At 43.1% G+C, this 20270-nt stretch overlaps 1 protein-coding gene across 1 annotated transcript in view; it reads right to left on the bottom strand.

Moving 5' to 3' along the window:
* Positions 1-13732: 13732 nt before the first annotated feature.
* Positions 13733-20270, bottom strand: part of dab1a (DAB adaptor protein 1a) — a 69071-nt gene continuing 62533 nt past the window's right edge. Inside the window, 1 exon segment of the mRNA XM_054602382.1 lies at positions 13733-14099. Coding sequence (XP_054458357.1) covers positions 14052-14099 — 48 coding nt within the window. The 3' untranslated portion in view covers positions 13733-14051.

Genomic DNA, 20270 nt, shown 5'->3' with positions numbered 1-20270 from the left:
ATTGACATTGAGTTTTGTTTAACTACAGTTCCAGTCACGCTGTGGGAAACAGGAAGTATGATGTTATAATGGAGTCGATTAGTGAGCTAAGTGCTGCAACTTCTTTATTAACTGTTTGTTTTGAGCAGAAATAGCTGTTAGCAGTTGCTGTTAGCGACGTACTCACGGACTCACAGACAGCTGTCACTGAATCCCTCTGATACTGAAGAAAAGGTTCAAATAACTAAATTCTCATGTGAGCTCTGGATCTATATGGAGCGTCTTTTTTCTGTGATTTCCAAGCAGATTTATGATGTTTATGCGCAATTGACATTGAGTTCAAATCACACTGAAACTGAACATATATTTATGTCAGTGTTCAGATTCAGAGTCATGATTAGAGGAAGTAGGTTTTAAAGTAACACTTTAAATCGCCATTGGCCCCTTCTACGCTTCCTACCCCCATAACTCCAGCACCCTTTGCTCTGATCACACCCGTCTTCAAACTCAACCTTCATTTCGATCTCATCTACACACCTGTAAAGTTTCATGACTGCATCTTTCACGGTTTTGACAGATGGACGTAGAAACACATAGCAAAGTACTCAAAACCTCCTCTGTGGTAGTTCCCCGCTGCAGTAGGTGTCTCCGGGAACAACATGTTGCCATGACGACACACAGACTTACAAGGTGTAAACCAGTTTATAATAATCTGCTTCTTCAACTTTTAACTGTTGTTGATCAACGGTTCAAATCAGCGGGGAAAACTACAAAAACTAAATTCCTTTTGTTTACTTCCTGTTTCCGGTCATGCACCTGTCGTTTCCTCATTCCTCTACCTCCGCGTTACTAACAAGTGGAACAACTGAAGCAGCCTGATGCGTCATTATTCCTGTTCTGACCTGCACATGTTATTTGATTATTATATAATAATCCTGTATATGTGGGTGTTCACATGTCTTTTTTTGCACCTTCAGATCCATTGTTTGTCAGTGTAGACACGCTGAACGCATGTTCAAAAGCAAAAGCAACAGCGCCACAGTGCACAAACGTTCCAATAGTTAAACTTTTGGAATGCTGCAGAGCACATTGCATGTCATGTAACGAGGAACAACAAATCACAGCTGGCAGATATCTTTTCTTTCTTCCATTAAAATAAGTTTACGTTCAATATATGGTTGGAAAACAGCACTAACAGCACTAACAGCGTCAGAAGCGCAACCTCTCCAAGCATGTTGGATAAAGGATAAAAGCAGTACGACTTTTCCACGTTTTTTAGATGAAACATGTGAACAAACCCTACAGTTTTCACCCAAACACAGAGCTAAAGATGGTCAAACTTTTTTTTTTACCTTTAAAAGATAAAGACTGCAGATAAATGCCTGTAAAGGGAGGCTGCGCTCGTTTGGAACAATCATCCATTTATCACAAAGAATCAGAGTGTTTGTAGTGTTGCTTCTCTATATCTGCACACTTCCATCAAGATAAAACATGGAGGAGATACAGCAGCAAGGTTTCACACTGTGTGGTATTTAACCACCTTATGGCTAAGCATCAACAGGACAATTTGTTGAAGATGTCTAGAGTTTCTTACCCATATCTGGCATTGAGGCGGTCCTGGTGTGTCCGCTGGAGAGGAAAAGACATTGATGAGACAAGGAATTAAGAAAGAACACAGCACTCTGACTCACCAGAGATACCTGTCAACACTAGCAATGTGTTTCAGAAAGTAGCATGACTCAAAGCTAAACAATTCAGCGGCCTAGATTCAGGCTGACATTGACTTACATTGAAACCAGTGGATTTTCAATTGCAGCGGTGGGAGAGAGAGTTTCGTCGTCGTCACCGGTCCACTCCTCGCTGTCGTCTGTGACTGAACACGTCGACATCAACGTCAAACCGATGCAGAATAAACATGCGCTCTACAATTATGAATAGGAAAGGGAGAGATACTTACAACTTTCTGCTGATATTGGATACTGGTTTGAAGCCCTGAGAAAAAGAGAAAAAATATAAATGATCCTTTCAACTTAAAGCTACTACGAGGAGCTTTTATTTTGTGTCGATTTTGGCGACCCCTGTGGACAAAAGGGGTAGTGAATCTATGAGCACGGCAGCTTTGTGGCGTAAAGATCTGCAGCTGCAAGACTCCATTTAGAAAACCTCTGATTTTCCTGCAGCAGGGCTCTGACAGTCTGCAGGGTAGAATCTGACCTGAAAGAGTTTCTGGTGAACCCGAGTCATGGGGAATAAATCCACCATCACTTTATAAAAATAGCCAAATTTCTTGCTGATAGTCTTGTTTACTTATGTAGGTCATACCTGCTCCCCGATCTGGTGACCTCCTCCTCCATAACATTGCTGTTCTTGTTGCGAATGGTCGCGGCCTTCTTTCCCAGCTCCAGCATCTCCTTGATGTCCAGCTCCACATGATCCACCGCTATGTAGCCATCTGGAACGCACATAAGAGTCATTTTTCTGGCCCATGTGACTTACAATTTGTACAGTTGATTGTTGGTAATAAATGTGCAAAAATACTAATAGACCCTCTTTCTTCATGCATCCTTTTAGCCTAAACTCACAGTTGTTGCTGCCGTCCCGGGCCAGCCATTTCCCTTTGGGACAGTTGGTTGTTCGGATGATGCTGACGACGTCGCCGCAGTTGACGGGCAGATCGTTCTTGCGTCCCTTGTTGGTCACGGTTACATTCGCCTGGTACAGGGCGTCCTCCTGTCCGGTGAGCTAACACATAACAGTGGACACGTGAACAAAACGTAGTGCTCACATATTCCCTACCTGCTATAGAGAGGGTGATGAATCAGGCTCTTTTCACAGCAGGTGTTCCAACATGTCACAGCAGGAAGGGCTCAGGTAATTAATTAAACATTAACGATGGCAGCTTTCCATTTAGAGGAGGACGTGAGGACTTAAAGCTACAGTACGTATTGTAACTTAGAAACCTTTTTGGTAATATTTGATGAAATTCCCTTTACATCTAGACAGAAATCAATACACAAAATGCTCTGACAAAAATAAGAGACAATAATCCAGTATCTGTGGCTGTCCCAGGACTGCAATAAGCACGGCCAATCATTTCATCCTGCTACTTTCCTGTCTATCTAGCGTCACCAGAGTTTTCCACAAAGTGAGTACGAACAACAGCCATGTTTGTTGTTTATGTTCATAATGATCATTTTTGGGGAGTGGCTTTGGAGGGAGGCCTGAAGGGACGAGTTGTCAGTCTTGCAGATTTGGTGCTTTCTCGCTATATTTAGCAACTTTTGGAGCTAATGCTGCTAGCTACTTTCACTGGGTTTAGGTTTTTATACTTTTTAAATCTAGCATACTTGCTCGTTTCTCCATTGTTTCCGACCCAAGCTTTGAAGGAAGTTAGCCATCATTAATGTTACTAATTCCACATGTGCTTTTCTTGCTATGACAAAATCAAAATCTGTCTGTCCTGAGGGGTTTAAATCTTAAAGATATACACTTTTACCACAATGTTTCATGCATTGTTTGCAATACACCAATATTGTTCGTATTTCAGCCTGCAATAACTGCTTTTTATATTCAATAGCTGTTCATTTGTCGTCTCCACCAACTACTAAAGGTGTCTTTAGCTGCTAAATGCTCCACTATGGTCACCAGCTGGTCTCTAACTGTGTCTGTCTGCTGATTAGTGCTTGAAAGTGAGTACAAAGGCATTTGTTTTGGGGATTTTATGCTAAAAACCTCAAAAAACAAAGCAATGAAAGCGAACCAGAGCAGGAAACTTGCAGGTTTGACGGATGAACAAGTTAAGAGATAAAGGAATGAGTGGGATTCTCATTCTCTTTGATTGATTTGAACTGGTTCCTGTAAAAAGCCCTCTTCTGTTGTGATAATATAGTGTCAGTCGCCAACAATGGAGCGATGTTTACACAGATGTTCAGCTCAGCTCAGCTGTTCTACGAGGAGGAATGAATCCCGACAGGTTTGTACGCCAAGACACATACAGGCCACGCCCCCCCCCGGTGCTCGCTCACCTCTCCGTCAAAACCACACCACTCACTTTGAATTTCTTCTTCATCTCGTTCTCCTTCTTCTCCCTCTCTTTCTGCTCTTTCTTCTCCCTCTCCTGCTTCTCCTTCAGCTCCTTCTTCTCCTTCTCCAGACGTTGCTTCTCCTTCTTTTTCAGCTCTTTCTCGTCCGGCCCTTCTGCAGCAGCAGCGGTGGCGGTGGTGGCGGTGGCGGGCGGCGGCGGCGGCGGCGGCCTTCTTGTCGCTCCTGCAGAGGAGAGAGAATGAGAAGAGACAATTGTGGTGTTTGAAAAAAGGGGACGCCTCAATTTGCATGTTTAAAGATGGTAGAGGAGATTATAAAGGGAAACAAAGGCAGACCAAACAGCGTCGGGGGGATAACGGAGAATAAATGAGAACTGGGTCAAACTAAATAAAAACAAAAACAAAGGCCTTACTTGCCGAACCTGCCCGTCTTGGTTTTTTCTTCCTTCTGTAAAAAAAAAGCACAAAGAGCTATTTTAAATCTTACTCTTAATCGGCAGAATCTCCAACTGATAAGCCACACGTGTCATGAGGGGAAATTTATTTAAATCTGAAAAGTGACTCACAAAACTACTTACTGTTTCCTGTTTTGCCTCAGCGTACGGATCTGTGGAAAAAGATAGTTTGTTCGTAGTTTAATAGAATAAAAGCGATGTTTTATTTAAACCTTCAAGATAGAATCACACAAGAAAACATAAGTAGTCATTTGTGGCTATTGTTGATGTGGTCGTCACTTCTTTCTTTTAAATTCCTGGGTGAATGCTAATAGTTTAGTTAAATATCACACTTCATGCAGGCAAATGCATGAACACAATGTTGATAAGTGATATCTAATCGATGAGATATGAGAGTGATTGTATCTGGTGTTCGTGAGTGTGTCAGCTGAGAGGCCTCCTCACTCTTTGGCGGTCCTTTGCGTTTCTTGCCGCCCTCGCTCTTCACTTTCTTTTTGTTTGCAGACGAGGGGATGGACTCGTAGACGTTCTCCGTGCTCTTGTCGACACCGTTGCCGACGTCGTCTTCGAGCCTGGGTGAAGTTTAGAGGGAAAGGAATCAAAACCAGGTTCTCAGATTTGATCAAGTATTTTGACTGAGGGAGCACGGGTGTCTTACCCCGCCTGTGGTGGAGAATCCTGGGGGGTCTGGAAGGAGGGTTCTGGTGAATTATATTGATCTCCAAACGTTGGTGAAGGATTCGCCTCTGCTCCTGGAGGAGTTATCACGTTGTCGTAAAACTCTGAGAGGTTCTGTGCATCTGGAGTATCTGGACCCGTGTGCTCCCCATTCCCCCACTCTGAATGAGAATGAGCATCTGAGGCCACGTCGTTGAACTCTGGGACGTCCATGGTGTCCGTCTCTGAGAACTCATGAGGAGCAGGGAACCCTGTGGACGGAAAGATTATATTAAGGGGCGGCCAGTTTAAGTAATTTGGTTTTGCAAAGTTTTTATAACAATGGGGAGCTCACCAATGTCTTCCACGGGAGGAGGAGGGTTGAACTGACTCAGGTCGACAGTGTCAGGTCTGCTTGGCTTCTCTGGAGCCGGACCCAGAGACTCGGGGTCTGGGAGGACCCTCTTGGGTGGAGGAGGAGGTGGAACCACCAACAGCTCCGGTATGCCGTCGGACCCTTCCTCTGTGATACCTTCCAACACTGGAGAGGTTTGCCCTGCAGACAATGACATCATCATACATGATTTCTTAGTGTGTTTCTAGTTTGTCACATATTTTCTTTTAATAAAATGTAATAGAGACATTTTAGCTTTTGAGAACAATGCAGTAAAAACAACCAAACACCTGGAGGAAGTTTGCAAACACAGAGAGGCAGAACAAGCCGAGCGGAAGAATTTGATCTGTGAGGAGACCAAACCAGTCGAACACTAGCTGTTGTGATTTTACTCTGCAGAGCAGAGATAATGCAATTAGAAGTGAGAAATCTGAAGGGCTTAATAAAGAAACACACAGCAGACCTCGCTTTAAAAATATACTGACTGACTTTCCTTTTCCTTTAATTGCATATATTTATTTTAAGCTAAAGTACTTGTGAAGCACTAGAAAGGTGCTTTATAATTAAAGTACACTACTTTTCTTTCTATAAATGCAAAACATATCTGTTCAATCTTGTTTTCACACTGAACTATCACTTTGTTTTGCACAATACTTGTTTTATAAAGAATCATCTCCAATCCTTTCCTATGATAAGTGACAATAGACTTGATTAAATGGTAAAAACAGCATGAGGTTGTATACACCGACATGCAGGATTAATAAGCTCTGCGTTTCTCAGCAGCAGACTCTCTGCTCATCCGGTGTGTTGTCATTTTAACAGACATTAAACCGTGTTTGTCGCTGCAGCTCTCTGTCACAATGATGGACTCCCTCCCGTCACTGCTCCTCCTCTCTGTCATCGCTGACATACCTCTGCTGCTCTGCCCTGCTGCTCAGTTGTTTCTGGCACAGCAAGAGGAATGTCAGGCCTGTTCTCGATATACGTGTGTGTGTGTGTGTGTGTGTGTGTGTGTGTGTGTGTGTGTGTGTGTGTGTGTGTGTGTGTGTGTGTGAGTATCTTTAAAGTTGCTTCTCCAAATCCCGGCATAAACCATACCATACATACCACATGTTCTCTATAGCTGAAACCCTACAATTGTATTACTACTAGCTGTACAGTACCATGGTTAGATTACTAAACAGGACCAATGGACACAGGCTCAGGGGCCCAAAGTGTCACGGGGCCCCACTGGTCTTCACCTGCAAAATGTCAATCAAAGAGACACACAAACCAACCAGGAAGAGATTCAAAAATGACCATAAATAAACATAAAACTGCTACAAAGAGACTCACGTGGACTAAGGAAAATAGGTCAAAACAACCACAAAGAATAGCAGAAATGACTGCAAAGAGACAAAAACAACCACAAAGAGACACAAAATGATAAAGAGGCAGAAACACAAAAATGACTGTAACAAGACAAAGTTCACCTCAAAATGACTACAGCTAGACAAAAACAACTACGAAAAAACACAAAAATTACCACAAAGAGACCCAAAATGACTACAAAGAATCAAAAAACAACTATAAAGATATTTAAAATGACTACAAAGAGACAAAAAACTAAAAAGAGAAAAGACACAAAAATTACTGAAACCAGACAAGGTTAACTACAAAGATACCAAAACAACTACAAAAGAAGCAAAAAGACTACAAAGAGACTAAAACAACAAAAAAGAGAAAAAAGACTCTAAAATGACTGCAACTACACAAAGTTCACTACAAAGAGACACTAAAGACACTCACAACGACTATAAAGAGACCACAAAGAGACACAAAATGACCACAACAAAAACAAAAAGATGCTAAACAATGACACATATATGTGTCTTGCTCCCATCTAGTGAGACCTTTCACATGCACAGTACAAACCTGATCTCCTGGTGATGAGGTCTACTGTTGTGTACTTCATGTAAAGGAAAGGTATAACAGTAAAGGAAAATCCCAAAAGTAATAAAAGTCCACAAGAAAGCAGGAAGCACAGAGGAGAAACAGGGACTCTGCAGTGATTGGTCCAGACTTACTGGGGTCAAAGCCGTTAACTGGTTTCGATAGGTGGGCGTTCCCCGCGTAGTCAATGGGTGGGAGCTCTGGGAGAGAGTAGGTGGGACTCGGGGGAAGCTCCTCCAGAGGTGGGGTGATGGAGTAGCTCGAGGAGGGGTTGGTCAGCGGGCTGAAACCAGAAGAATGAATCAAAAAGATGTTAGTGTTTTTGCAATAATAGAGAGACGAACTGTGTTTCTGCTCTGATAAAGTGTTCACCTGCTCTTCCTGCGAGCCTTCTCCAGAGCGTTGAAGACCCTCTGGTCACACGCAGAAGTCCTCTTCACAGGGGTCATGTCCTCCGCCCTGGAGAGGAACGAGAGGGCGGAGATGGGACGCTCCGGTTTGGGAGATGGAGGGACGGACGCAGGGTCGGTTGTTGCTGCAGGAGGAGAAGGAGAAGGAGGAGGAGCCTCCACCTCCGCTATGTTCACAGCCTCTTCAATGGCCTCCTGGACTGCAAGCTCATCGGGCTCAGGAGGTGATGGAGAGGGAGTGGAGGCTGCCCGAGAGGGAGGAGAGATGGGGAGACTGGGTGGAGGAGTCGGGGCAGTACTGGGCGGATCGGGGATGATTTCGTTCCGGCTTGCAGGTCTGGAAACGGGCAAAGAGGGAGTTTCTATCTCAAGAGGAGATTCAATCTCTAGGGTCGGAGGTTCAAGAGCCGGGAAGTCAGGAATAAAATCAGGAGGTGGGATGAAGTCTGGAGATGGGGGGATGACCTCCACCGCAGCAGGAGAGTCGGAGAAGGTGGGGATGTTTGGAAGAAGGGCCCTATGTGGTGGGGTGGAGGCTGGCTCAGTGAAGTCAGAAGGTGCCGGGATTAGAGGAGCCGGTCCAGGAGGGTCTGAGCTGGGCGCGTCCAGGATGGGCTCCGCTGGGATCTCCATGGAATTGCTCTTCATTGACTTCATGAAGCCCAGGAAGCCCTTCTTCTTGGACACCGTGGCTGGAGGTGGAGGTGGAGGCGTGGCCGGCACCAGCTCCGCAGCGCTCTCGTTAGGGAGCAGCGGGAGCTTCTTGTCTTTGCCGTTCTTCTTCTTCACCTCCGCCGAGCCGTCGTCCAGCTTCTCTTTGCTCCCCTTCATCTTCTCTTTCCCCTTCTTCACCTCCGCCGAGCCGTCGTCCAGCTTCTCTTTGCTCCCCTTCATCTTCTCTTTGCCCTTCTTCAGCTTCGCCTCGCTCTTGTCCTTCCCCTTGGTGTTGATCTGGATGAGGGGCTTTTTGCTCTCCTTCTTGTCGTCCTTGAAGATGACTCTGGGGGCGAGTGCCAACCGACCCTCCGGGCTCTGGCTGATGGAGCTGAGCAGGGAGGGGCGCGCCCCCGCAGGGAGGTAGTGGGGGGAGCTCTGTTGGGGAGGCACCACCTGTGGTTTCTCTGGGAGGGCGGGTCTGGTCCTGGGCTGCGTCAGGAGGTGCTTGTCCTCCTGGAACTTGGCCCTCAGGGCCTTGAAGTCCAACGTGTCCTCCTGGTGAAAGCACAACACAACAAATATTACGGTCATGAAAATGAACAATGTTCACATGATGTCGTCTGACAAAACACTTTATTTAAAAGACAGCGTGGTGCTTCACTAAGATGAAGATTTAAATCAAAGACATGTTTCACAGCAAAAAGGTGCTTTTGTTTATAATCTACTTGCATATGAATCAGTTTCTCTGCTTTGAGAGAAAGTCGACAGACCTGATTTGTAGTTTCAGCACACTCTTTAAATGTTAAATTAAATGCAGTAGCTGGACAATCAGTCTAATCTCTATACTGACAAAGCTTATTTAAGATTAAGATGATATTTTTTACAGTAAGCAGACTTAAAATGAAATAAAACACAAACAGTATAATTATAATGTAATAAATCCCTTTGAGGAAGGATTAGAGGATATTAAATAGGGCAACAAACCTGATCCATCGCGTGTTTAAATATCCACCGAAACGAGAAAGAAGTCTCCTTTAGTTGCTTCTCATCACGTCTTCCTTTTAAAAACACACCTGTATTAAAAAGCTTTATAGCGACCAAACAGAGCTGCTCGAGACAACTGGAGTCCACGCGCACAGGAGATCGTTTGAGGAATGAGGTCGAGTAGGAATACTGACACACAGAAAAAAAACAGTCTCGTCAAACGGGTTGAGCCTTTAACGCAACAAACAGACTCTCAACAGATTTCTTTTTTTCATCCTTCAGGAATGTGGTTCAGCTTGATCCCGCAAAATGTGAGTCACTGTCATGAAACCTTTTAATTATAAAACTGTTGGATCTTTACTGTGGTTAATATTTAAATTAAAATACATGTGTGTGTGTAAATGTAATATATCATTAGATGCAGGGTGTGTTTGTGTGAATGTTGGAGGTAAACAAAGAAGGAAAAAGGAAACAAAAGGAGAGCGGTCAACATTCCAGGTTGGTTACAAAGAATACAAAAGTATTTAAGAAAGGCATTTGTAATATGGACATGGAGACAGTTACAGACACACACGGCCTTCAAGACACCGGTTTAAAGGAGATACACAGACCGCTGTGTCTGGAGCTTATAGAGCAAACATCAGGCCTCCTGATTATTTAACATGAAGCACCTTGGTCACGTCTAAGTAGATACATATTGGTAAAGTAACAACCATTAAAACATGAGATGAAACTTAAAGGGTCAGTTCACATTTTAGAAAGACTTACCCTTTGTTGGATCCACTTTTGCAGATTGTTCACAGTTTATTTAACCTTTAATTTACATGTATAGTCTATTTGAGGTTTAAAATATCTAATTAATGTCACATTAAAGCACAAAAACAGACTTAAAAACCAACAACATGAAGTTTAAAACAACGTTAGAAATGTCACATTTCTAACGGATTATCCATGAACTGGGACGGGTTGTGTCTTTGGAACGAAACACTGCTGTCAAATGTAATTTATCAATGCTGTGAAGTTTACATTCAGCTACACAAAATATGTGTGAAGGCAAAAACCTCACAGATGAGTATCTCCTAATATATCAGATAACTGGCCCGACATAAAGGTATCACAGGGAACTCTTGGGTATTTCTCTTTCTCCTCTTACCCTTTTTGTTTGTTTTTTACATATATATATATAAACAGAAAAACATGACACATTTATATATATATAAGGAGTTGTAAGGACTTTTTTTCAGTCTTTGTATGGGCAAAACAAACATAAAACGTGGTTGCTATTTACCATGTAAACACACACACACACACACACACACACACACACACACACACACATGCATTAACACTCAACACGACACATGAATACTATTTTGTATCCTAATCTTGTATAAAATGCTGAAGGTGCATGTGTTTTTTTAAGCTTTGCAGACGATGTTACGGAGATAAATGTGTTTGTGCAAAGGGTGAAAAATGATAATGAGGAGGAGGAGTTTCTGAAAGAGAAAAGGAAGTAGTGAAACTCTCTGGCATGATTAACATTTTTTCGCCTGAGAGTTCTGACAAAACCAGCTCTCCTTCGCTCTGCTGCTGTTTATTAAAAAAATCAAGAAGAACAGGACCTTTATTTTGACAAACTGCTAGAACACGACTCATAAATGCAACTTTGCTTCCTGTAAAGTAGGTAATGGGAGTGTGCAACCTCAGAAGCAACTGTTGCAAGAAGATGAAGCAACTATTGATGAAGCAGGAAGTACCCTGACAACAAACTGATGCAGAAAAAGGGACAAATTGGTGCAAAAAAATTCACCAGAATGCAGGAAATGAAGCGTTTGACTCAAAGTTTCTTGAAGGACTCTCAGATCCCCCACTTAATGTGGTTAAGCTGGTAACCACCGACAACATCCTCACACGTTACTCATGTTGGTCTATCAGTTATTTAAACAAACGTTGAAAGTTAAACAATTGCGCTGTTCAGACAGGATGCACAGCAGGCCATAAAGCAGACAAATAAGTATTGAAAACGCTTCAATTCAGAATCGATGCCACATTAATATCATATCATCGTCTCCTTTGATCGGCCTTTACAGAGGCCATCGATCAAACTATTTAGAAAGAACTTACCTCAACAAAATACATTAAAATGTGTAAATAAACTTCAGCAAAGCCAACAGAAAACTAAATAAAAGTAATTTGCAACACAAAGCATTACATTTGGTTGGATTTAACGCTTCGAAATGCAGCACCGAATCTCATTCAGTCTGCATAAAAGTAAAATGCCTCTTTTTTTTGTTAGAAACTAACCAGTTAGTAACCCTGTTATGGGTTTTGGGCCTAGTTAAAGTAAAATAAACTGAAAAAATTAAAAAAACCAAAACCTTTGGCCAGATATGAGAAAACTTGTTTTTTGTGTGAACTTACCCTTTAAAAAAATCGGTTGGTTGAGTTTCTGATGAATAATATAAAATCAACCTCTGCCAGGAAAACACCATTAGACACACCTTCACACGCACACGCACACACACACACACACACACACACACACACACACACACACACATAGAGATGACAACATTAACAGACACATGAGTCATTTGGGATGTGTTTATTTGTAACAGTAATACATGGTGGAATACGTAAAATCAAGAGAGAACCGAAAAATCATCTAAAAACCCCACTGTCATATTCATAAAGATAAAAATAATGTGTCAATTTACATTAAGAAACTGTTAGCTGAGGTAAAGTTAAAATAGGTCTAGAAATGTTATGTTATGTACTCAAACAGCGACGTGAACCCCCCGTTTTTAAATTCAACTTCTTCGCTCTTCGTCTTCTAGTCGTCAGATTTTTAAAGTTAATCAACATCATAGTCGAACAAACAGAAAATTAAAATTAAAAAAACAGAAGAGTTGTCAAGATGACATGGAGGACTCTGGCCATAAAATAGGGAGCCACGGGCATCACAGTTGATGTAGTTGTAGCAGAGGATTGCTGCAGATAGCAGCAGTTTGGCACCTGACCAACAGACAGACGGATGGGCGGGGCTTAAAGACTACTCATGGGGGACAGGAGTGAGACTGCAAGACTTGTAAGTTTGTGGTGCAGAAACACGAGCTGTGTGAGGCTTTTCAGGTAACGTAAGAATCTGTTTCGGGACATAATCATGTAAGGGGGCGGGGCTTAATAATAGATTGTGCAGCTGGAATCAGGGTTAGTAAGAGAGGTTAAGACGACAACATCCATGCACGAAGATCAAAATCATTGGTGGCAACGAAAAACGAAGGAACAAAAGAAAAACAACACATGTTGGTATTGCTTGGGTTAACGTCAAGAGTTTGCATAACTGAAGCTTTCCTATTTTATGGCGCAGGAGTCCGTCGGACAGAATGCTTGTTGTTGTTATTTACAAAATGAGTTTGGCAAACCAACGATCAGATGCCTTAAAGCCTTGTTGACTCTATATCTCCTATAGAGCTGACCCCAGCGGCTTGGATTGACTTATAAAATAAAAATTCAATTTTTTTCAATTTCTTCTTTCTTCTGGTTTTTTTTGTTGTTTTTTTTTTTTTTTTTTTAATCGGTATTGTACAAAAGCTATAGAGAATGAACAGTTTCGATCACGGAATCTGTTTCTCGACTTGCAAACGCGACTCCCTCTCAGGGTCCCGTTTCCTCCTGAAAAACGTTCCTCTGGCCTCCGTGTGAGTCCGTCCGTCTGTCCGCGACCAGAGACGGTTTTGGCAAATCACTGCGTGTATGCGTGTTTAAAGAGAGAGAGGGTGACTGTGTGTGTGTGTGTGTGTGTGTGTGTGTGTGTGTGTGTGTGTGTGTGTGTGTGTGTGTGTGTGTGTGTGTGTGTGTGTAGCTCCCAGAGAGTCTGATTCTGCATAGCGATCCAGCAGACACTCACAAGACATTTTGTGGGAGACAAGAATCCCAGTACCAGGCTGTCCCTGATTGGCTCCTTTAAAAGAGTCCAGCTCCTCCTACGGGGGACCTCCATCGCTACAGGTCCTGGTCCTGTGGTTTGTGTGTGTGTGTGTGTGTGTGTGTGTGTTTGTCAGAGACGGGGAGGCACTGCTCGATTCAGTCGCTCCATGGCGGCCCAGACACCGGAGGCAGAGGGAGGAGCGGGAGAGCAAAGAGGAAAAGAGGGAGTGAGAAGGGTGAGGAAGGAGGGAGCAAGGTTATGTCCGTAAGGCTGGGTGTGAGGCAAGGAGGAGGAGGAGGAGGAAGGAGACAGCGCCGTGGAGGGAGAACTGGATCCGTCTCAGGTGATTGATATCCCTCCTGCCTGGAGAGAATGGACTCTCTCCTCTCAGGAGGAGGAGGAGGAGGAGGAGGAGGAGGAGGAGAAGGCTCCTCCTGGGAGGTTGTTAGCCGGCAGAGGAGAAGAAGAAGGGTTTGGCCAGGCAGGGAGATGTGACACACACACACACACACACACACACACACACACACACACACACACATAGATGAGGGTTCTCCTCCTGGTCTCTCGGTGCTGGTCTGGTCTGGTCTGGTCTTCCTGTGTGTCTCTTTATTTCTTCCCTTTGTTGATCTGGGCGTAGAGAGGGTCCTTCCTCTTCTGTGCACGAGAGAGATGACAAAAAACACAAATCAGCTTTCATAAAAACACGGTTTGATTTGTTTAAATGTTACATAATCATTCAGGGAGGACCCGGAGTTCCTGCTTCTGATTCATTCTCTCAAACGGCTGAACTGCAGGTTTTTTCACCTACAAGCCCCGACAAGTCTGATGGAATCTGCAAAAACCTGATGTACCTGAACTCACCACCAGGTGGCAGTAGTGCACCGCTCTAGATGAGACGTCCAGTCATATTTCTCTCTCCTCTCTCTGACTAACTCACCCCTCTCTCACACCTAAAATCCTTTTCTTATATGTGTGTGTTTCCTACATATCCCCTCCCACTCCAGTGCTCCCACCAGGACCAGTATGAATCAGAGGTAAAAAAACGCCTTTAAAGACCAGTCGTGCGTCATCAGGTCTTGTGTTTTTCAGTGGACAGGTGATGGAGCGGCCCCTGCAGTCACTCACAGTTTGGCCCCGTTATTATTGTACACATAATTACAGCCAGCCTCTCAATCTGCCACGCAGACAGCCTGATTGGAGGCCTTTTTTAGACTGGGAGGTTTTCTCTCTCTACCAGTAGCCGAGGACAGAAACGGTACCCGACGATCACAGAGTCAGGTGAGCGATGTGTGAAGGTGTTACATTCTCTTCAAGAGGAAAACAAATGATGTCATGGTTTTGCAATTGTCATAAGATGCAACAGTTTCTGTCCTCCAGTTCAGTTACGCAACATGAAATAACGTCTATGTGAGAACTTAAGCTAAAAACTTAGATTAGAAAGATTATCCTGAATTGTTTGACTCAATTTCCTGAATCTAGAGTCAAGATAAACAGGTGAAAAGTGGATTAATTGATCAGAAATGTATTGATTCATAATTATTTATTTATTTTTTAAACATATTGATAATCGTTTGTCACGTTTTCACCAAAATGGTTCCATCTTCTCAAATGTAGGATAGTAAATTAATATCTTTGTTTTTTGGACGGTCAGTCGTTCACAAATCTTTCTTTTATATATATATATATATATATATATATATATATTATATATATATTATATATCTCACATTGAGATTATAACATATTTTACAATTGTTTAAGATAATATGTCCCTTTATGGTTACTTTTCAACTATTTTCCGACATTTTATTGACAAAACAATTAATTGATTAAACGAGGAAATAAGTGTCAGATTTATCAATAATGACTAAATATGGCTGGTTGCAGCATCGTTAAAGTTAATGTCAACACATCTATATCTGTGTTTTGGTTGGTTGTGGCCAAAAGATAAAGGATAAAATCAATTCTGTTATTGAATTTGCACAAATAAATCAAGAATCCAGAGCAGAAAACCTAAAGATCATCCTGAGTGGTTCGACTACACTTCCTGAATGTGAGTTCAGAGGGGCAGGCGAGGGTCTGTTGATTAATTGATTGGTCCATCGTCAGAAAATTAATTCAATTTAATAATAATTTATTCCAATCATTTAGATTTTTTTGTTGTTGTTTTTTCTAAATATGAAACACCAAACTGGTTCCAGCTTATGAAATATATAACAGTTAATTAAATGTATTTTTGTTTTCTTCTGTTGGTTGGAAAAAACAAGAAATTTCAATCACTTTGTGGGCAATTTTTCCTCTATTTTCGGACACTTTTTGGACAAAAAACAATTCATTGATTAACTGAGAAAAGCCGCAGATTTATCAATAATGAAATAATAATGGCTGTTAAAGTTGCTAAGTTCATAATATCTATAGCTGTCTATTGGGTGGCTGTCTCCAAAAGACACACAATCAATTCAATGCTGTGTTTACATTTGCACAAATAAAGCTAGAATACAGATATCTGGTGGAAAAGGGAGGACAGAAGCTGCTTCTTGTTCAAAAAGTCTCACCACCTGTTTCATAATCTGCATCGGCCGTCAGCTGAGCAGTGAAAAGGGTTTAAAGTTTGGGTGGAAACGCCGAGGACAGACAGTCAGCAGAAAGGAGCTGCCATCAGCGCTGAGAGAGGTGACGAAGAGGCTGAGACGAGCAGTGACAGCCAGCACACACACACACACACACACACACACACACACACACACACACACACACACACACACACACACACACACACACACACACACACAGCCCGGCAGTGTCATCCTGCATCATCTAACCAGCTTCAGCGCCGTAAAGCCGAGGCGAGGAGGGGAGGAGGGATGAGCGATGTGCCGCCGTAGCACCACGCCTGAAGGCCGAAATATGTGTCCTGACTGGGGCACGTGTGGACATTTATATATATGTGTGTGTGTGTGTGTGTGTGTGTGTGTGTGTGTGTGTGTGTGTGTGTGTGTGTGTAGGCCCTGGGCAGAGTGGTGGGTGGGTGGGTGGGTGGGGGGATGTGAGATTGCTCAGTGAACCGTGGAAGCAGGCCATTTCACGGCTGAGGCTCGGGAGCGTTCGCTGGACATGATGAGATCACCCCAGAAAAAAAAAAAAAAAAAAAAAAAAACACTTACACTCCCAGTAGCCTGAACACATGTCCGTCTGAGCCACACAGCGGGAGGCGGGGGAGGAGAGGGGGAGGGACAGGCGGCAAACGCTCTCTCATGTATGTTTGGCTCCGATATGAGCACAGGTGGCGACAGTATCGATCACAGGTGTGCTCGACTGGGGAATAACTGGGCCCTTTCTGCACAGGTGTGTGTGTGTGTGTGTGTGTGTGTGTGTGTGTGTGTGTGTGTGTGTGTGTGTGTGTGTGTGTGTGTGTGTGTGGGGAGTTGTCTGAAGTCGATGTGATTGAGCAAGTAAACACCATCTGGGAGCAGCTTCATTGGACCAGGACCAAAGCAGTCCACCGACCACAGAAGGAGGAGAACTCGCTGCTTCTGGCCATAACATCCAGTCTGTAGCCAGAACCCCCCCACCCCACCACCCCCACCGCACTCAGGACTCTACACTCCATCCTCCCACTTCAGGCCCACATCCACCTGCTGCCCCGCGGCCTTCAGACTGTCTGCTTGTGAGGAAGGAGGCCAGCAGACACCCCTCCTCCTCCTCCTCCTCCTCCTCCTCCTCTCCTGGAGTGGGGAAGGACTCTTGGGTCTTTTAATTAATGCCAATTATGCCGGGGCGGTCATTAATCTTGGCGCCCCGGTATTAGCTGATGAAAACAAACCCATTACATTTCTCTCCAGCAGCCATCATTAAGGAGCCACGCTGGAGGAGCTGTGAGGACGCCAGGTGGGGAAGAAGGGACCAAAATGTCTGCCTTCTAGAGCGTAGTCATCATAGAGGGAAATACAGTTTACAATACGTCATCAGGAGATCAATATTGATGCTTTTAAGTCAAATTCATGTTGAAATCAGCAGGAGAGATAGTAACGTTAGCAACACCGGAGCTAACAGCTAATGTACGGAGGTTCCATACAGTTGCATTATGATGCGTTCAAGCTCTACTCAGTAGAAATCTGAGTCTTGGGCGAAGGGATGCATTATAACATAATCATGATGTGTTCCATGCCATATTGTAAAATGTAGTTTTTGGTGAGAAACAGTTGTTGGAGGGAAATATTTTCATAGAACTTTTAATAAAGATATTAGAGAGGGAATTATGACCTGTTGCTCTAAGCAGATTATAATAAATACATCATTCTAAACTAATTACAAGATGTTTTTGCAATTATTTAATTGTGTGTCTTTATGCAGATAACCACTATAGAAAGACAATAACAAAGTTAAAGTATAACATTTTGAGTTTTTAACTGTTTATACTGACTTCAAAGCGGTTGGAATGATTTTTCAGGATGTTGGTGAAAAATAAAAAAGTTAGTTTGGAGCCTTGTTCACCAGCGGATGCAACATAACAAAACAGAAAGGATGTGTATCGGCCGATATGGCTAATCGACGATCGGCAATCTGTATAAGCTGTAAAAACAGTTATATTAGCTCCTTTTTTGCTTTTGTTGCACCCCAACTCTCCTCATTGCCGTGTTTCCATCTGTCTCCTTGAGTAAACAAACTGCATGCTGACATGTCTTTAAAATAAAAGTCCAGCCTCCACAAACAGCGTGAAAGTTTTCCTGTCGGATTAAGTGTGCAAAAAAAGTGTGAAAACACACACATCATCAGTTCCGAGTTTCCATAACAGCTCCTTGTCTCCCTCCACGTATTATTAAAAGTTATGTTACTTCATGTCGCATAAATAATGCATACAAAGTGACAGCACACATCATCTTCTTATATCGAGCTAAACATCCAAGATCAGCATATTGCACGCACACACACACACACACACACACACACACACACACACACACACACACACACACACACACACACACACACACACACACAAACAAACACACACCACGTCGGCAAATCCCAGATGACGTCCTGTTCACTGAAGTGCACAGCTTGCTGATTGGCTGTCACACGCTATTGGCTCCCCGAGTGTGATGTGTGCTATTCAGGGAACGGGGCGTGATTTACAGCAGGAAAAAAAAAAAAAAAAAAAAAGGCGTCACAAAGACGGGACACAATGAGGATGACCATGGGCGTTTAAAATACACACATGATGCCACATGCTTAAAACACTCCAGGTGAAGCTACAGCACAAGAAAAACAACACACATACACACACAACACCCGCAACACATGCACGGTCACACACGACAAACCAAAAACAACTCAAGCTCATGCCTTCCTTTGAGAAGAAATAAGGAAATCCAGGGGTGAAAGTAGTCGTTTCATATTGTTATTGTTTTTAACGCCTGTTACTTGACATCACATACAGAAAATTATTTATTTAAAGGGTTTTAGTGCCACATAAACGTTTGTGAACGGGGACGAAACTTTCAAATTCATACCAACTTATTTGGTTTGAAGTTTGAAGAAAATTTCATCAATATTCGTTGACAGCAGTTGAAGTCGCAGCTTGTTTGACCTTCTATCTGTGCTGTTGGAATAAAACTGAACGTCAAAAAACATCACAACTTATTTTACTATTTTGTGCCACTGACTTGACTTCAGATATCAGACTGTCAGCTGCAGCAGAATCTGAAGTTTGGCAGCAGCAGGTGTACTTGACAGTTTTGGAAATGCAGCAAGGATAGACATAAAACCCTTTCTCCCAACTTTGGTGTGTTTATGACTTTTAAGTTGTAATGTAGAAACATCTTTGACGGTGTAAAGAAGATGTATCATGTTGTATTTTACTGCTTTAACAACACTGTTTTCCAGTTGGTGTATGACTTGAGGTTCAATTAAATTTTTCAACCATTTTTTCTGATTGAATACAACTAAAACCTAGGTGAAAGACATAGACTGTATATAAGAAGTGGACGTAGTCGTGGTGACGTCACCCACTGGTTTGTGGACTGCTGTTATGAAGCCTTGAGTTAGGCGATTTCACCTGTCACCATCTTGGATTACGCCCGTCGCCATGTTGTTTTTTTAGCAACCAATGAACAGAAGTTACCATATTTGGACTGAGGAGGAGTTAAGTAGAGACGCTGTATACGTCTCTGGTAGAGACCTGTCAATAACAAGGTAGCCCCGCCCTAAAGCATCCCCTGCTTTATGGTCTGTTTGACTCTAAATGGAGCATCATTTACTAAATGAACATCATGCTGTATTGAAGAAGACTTGAAACTAGAGATTGAGACCATAAACTCATGTTTACAATGTTTACTGAGGGAATAAATCAAGAGAGAAGTAGAGTCATTTTCTCATAGACTTCTATACACCCAGAGGAGTCGCCCCCTGGTGGTCATTAGAGTGAATGCAGGTTTTAAGACACTTTGCGATGGGTCATTGAATGTGGGTTTTGACAGGCAGCTGTTTTACCAGCACTGAGTCTTTTGTTGATACCGGACTGTACCGGCCTACTTTCACCCCTCAAAAAAATCAATCAAAGGAGAGGAAAAGACGAAAAAAAGATGCAGCACACGGAGAGAGCGATCAGCCTGATTGATGAAAGTGGGAGGTACAACAGTCAACCAGAAGAACAGATAAGGTCAGGGAGGTGCAGGAGGAGGAGTTAGTAGGGGGAGGAGGAGAGGTGTCGATACCTACCCTGCCCTGCTGCTATCTAGCTCCCAGCCTCTGGACTGTCCTGGTCTGGGCTGGGCTCTGCTGTCTCGCTGGGGCAGGGCGACCCAGAACCACACGCCTAGAGAG

This window comes from Anoplopoma fimbria, chromosome 8, assembly GCF_027596085.1.
Source record: "Anoplopoma fimbria isolate UVic2021 breed Golden Eagle Sablefish chromosome 8, Afim_UVic_2022, whole genome shotgun sequence".
In the NCBI taxonomy this organism is placed as follows: Eukaryota; Metazoa; Chordata; class Actinopteri; order Perciformes; family Anoplopomatidae; genus Anoplopoma; species Anoplopoma fimbria.
Note: the sequence above shows the minus strand (reverse complement) of the source record. Positions and strands in the feature narration are given on the sequence as shown.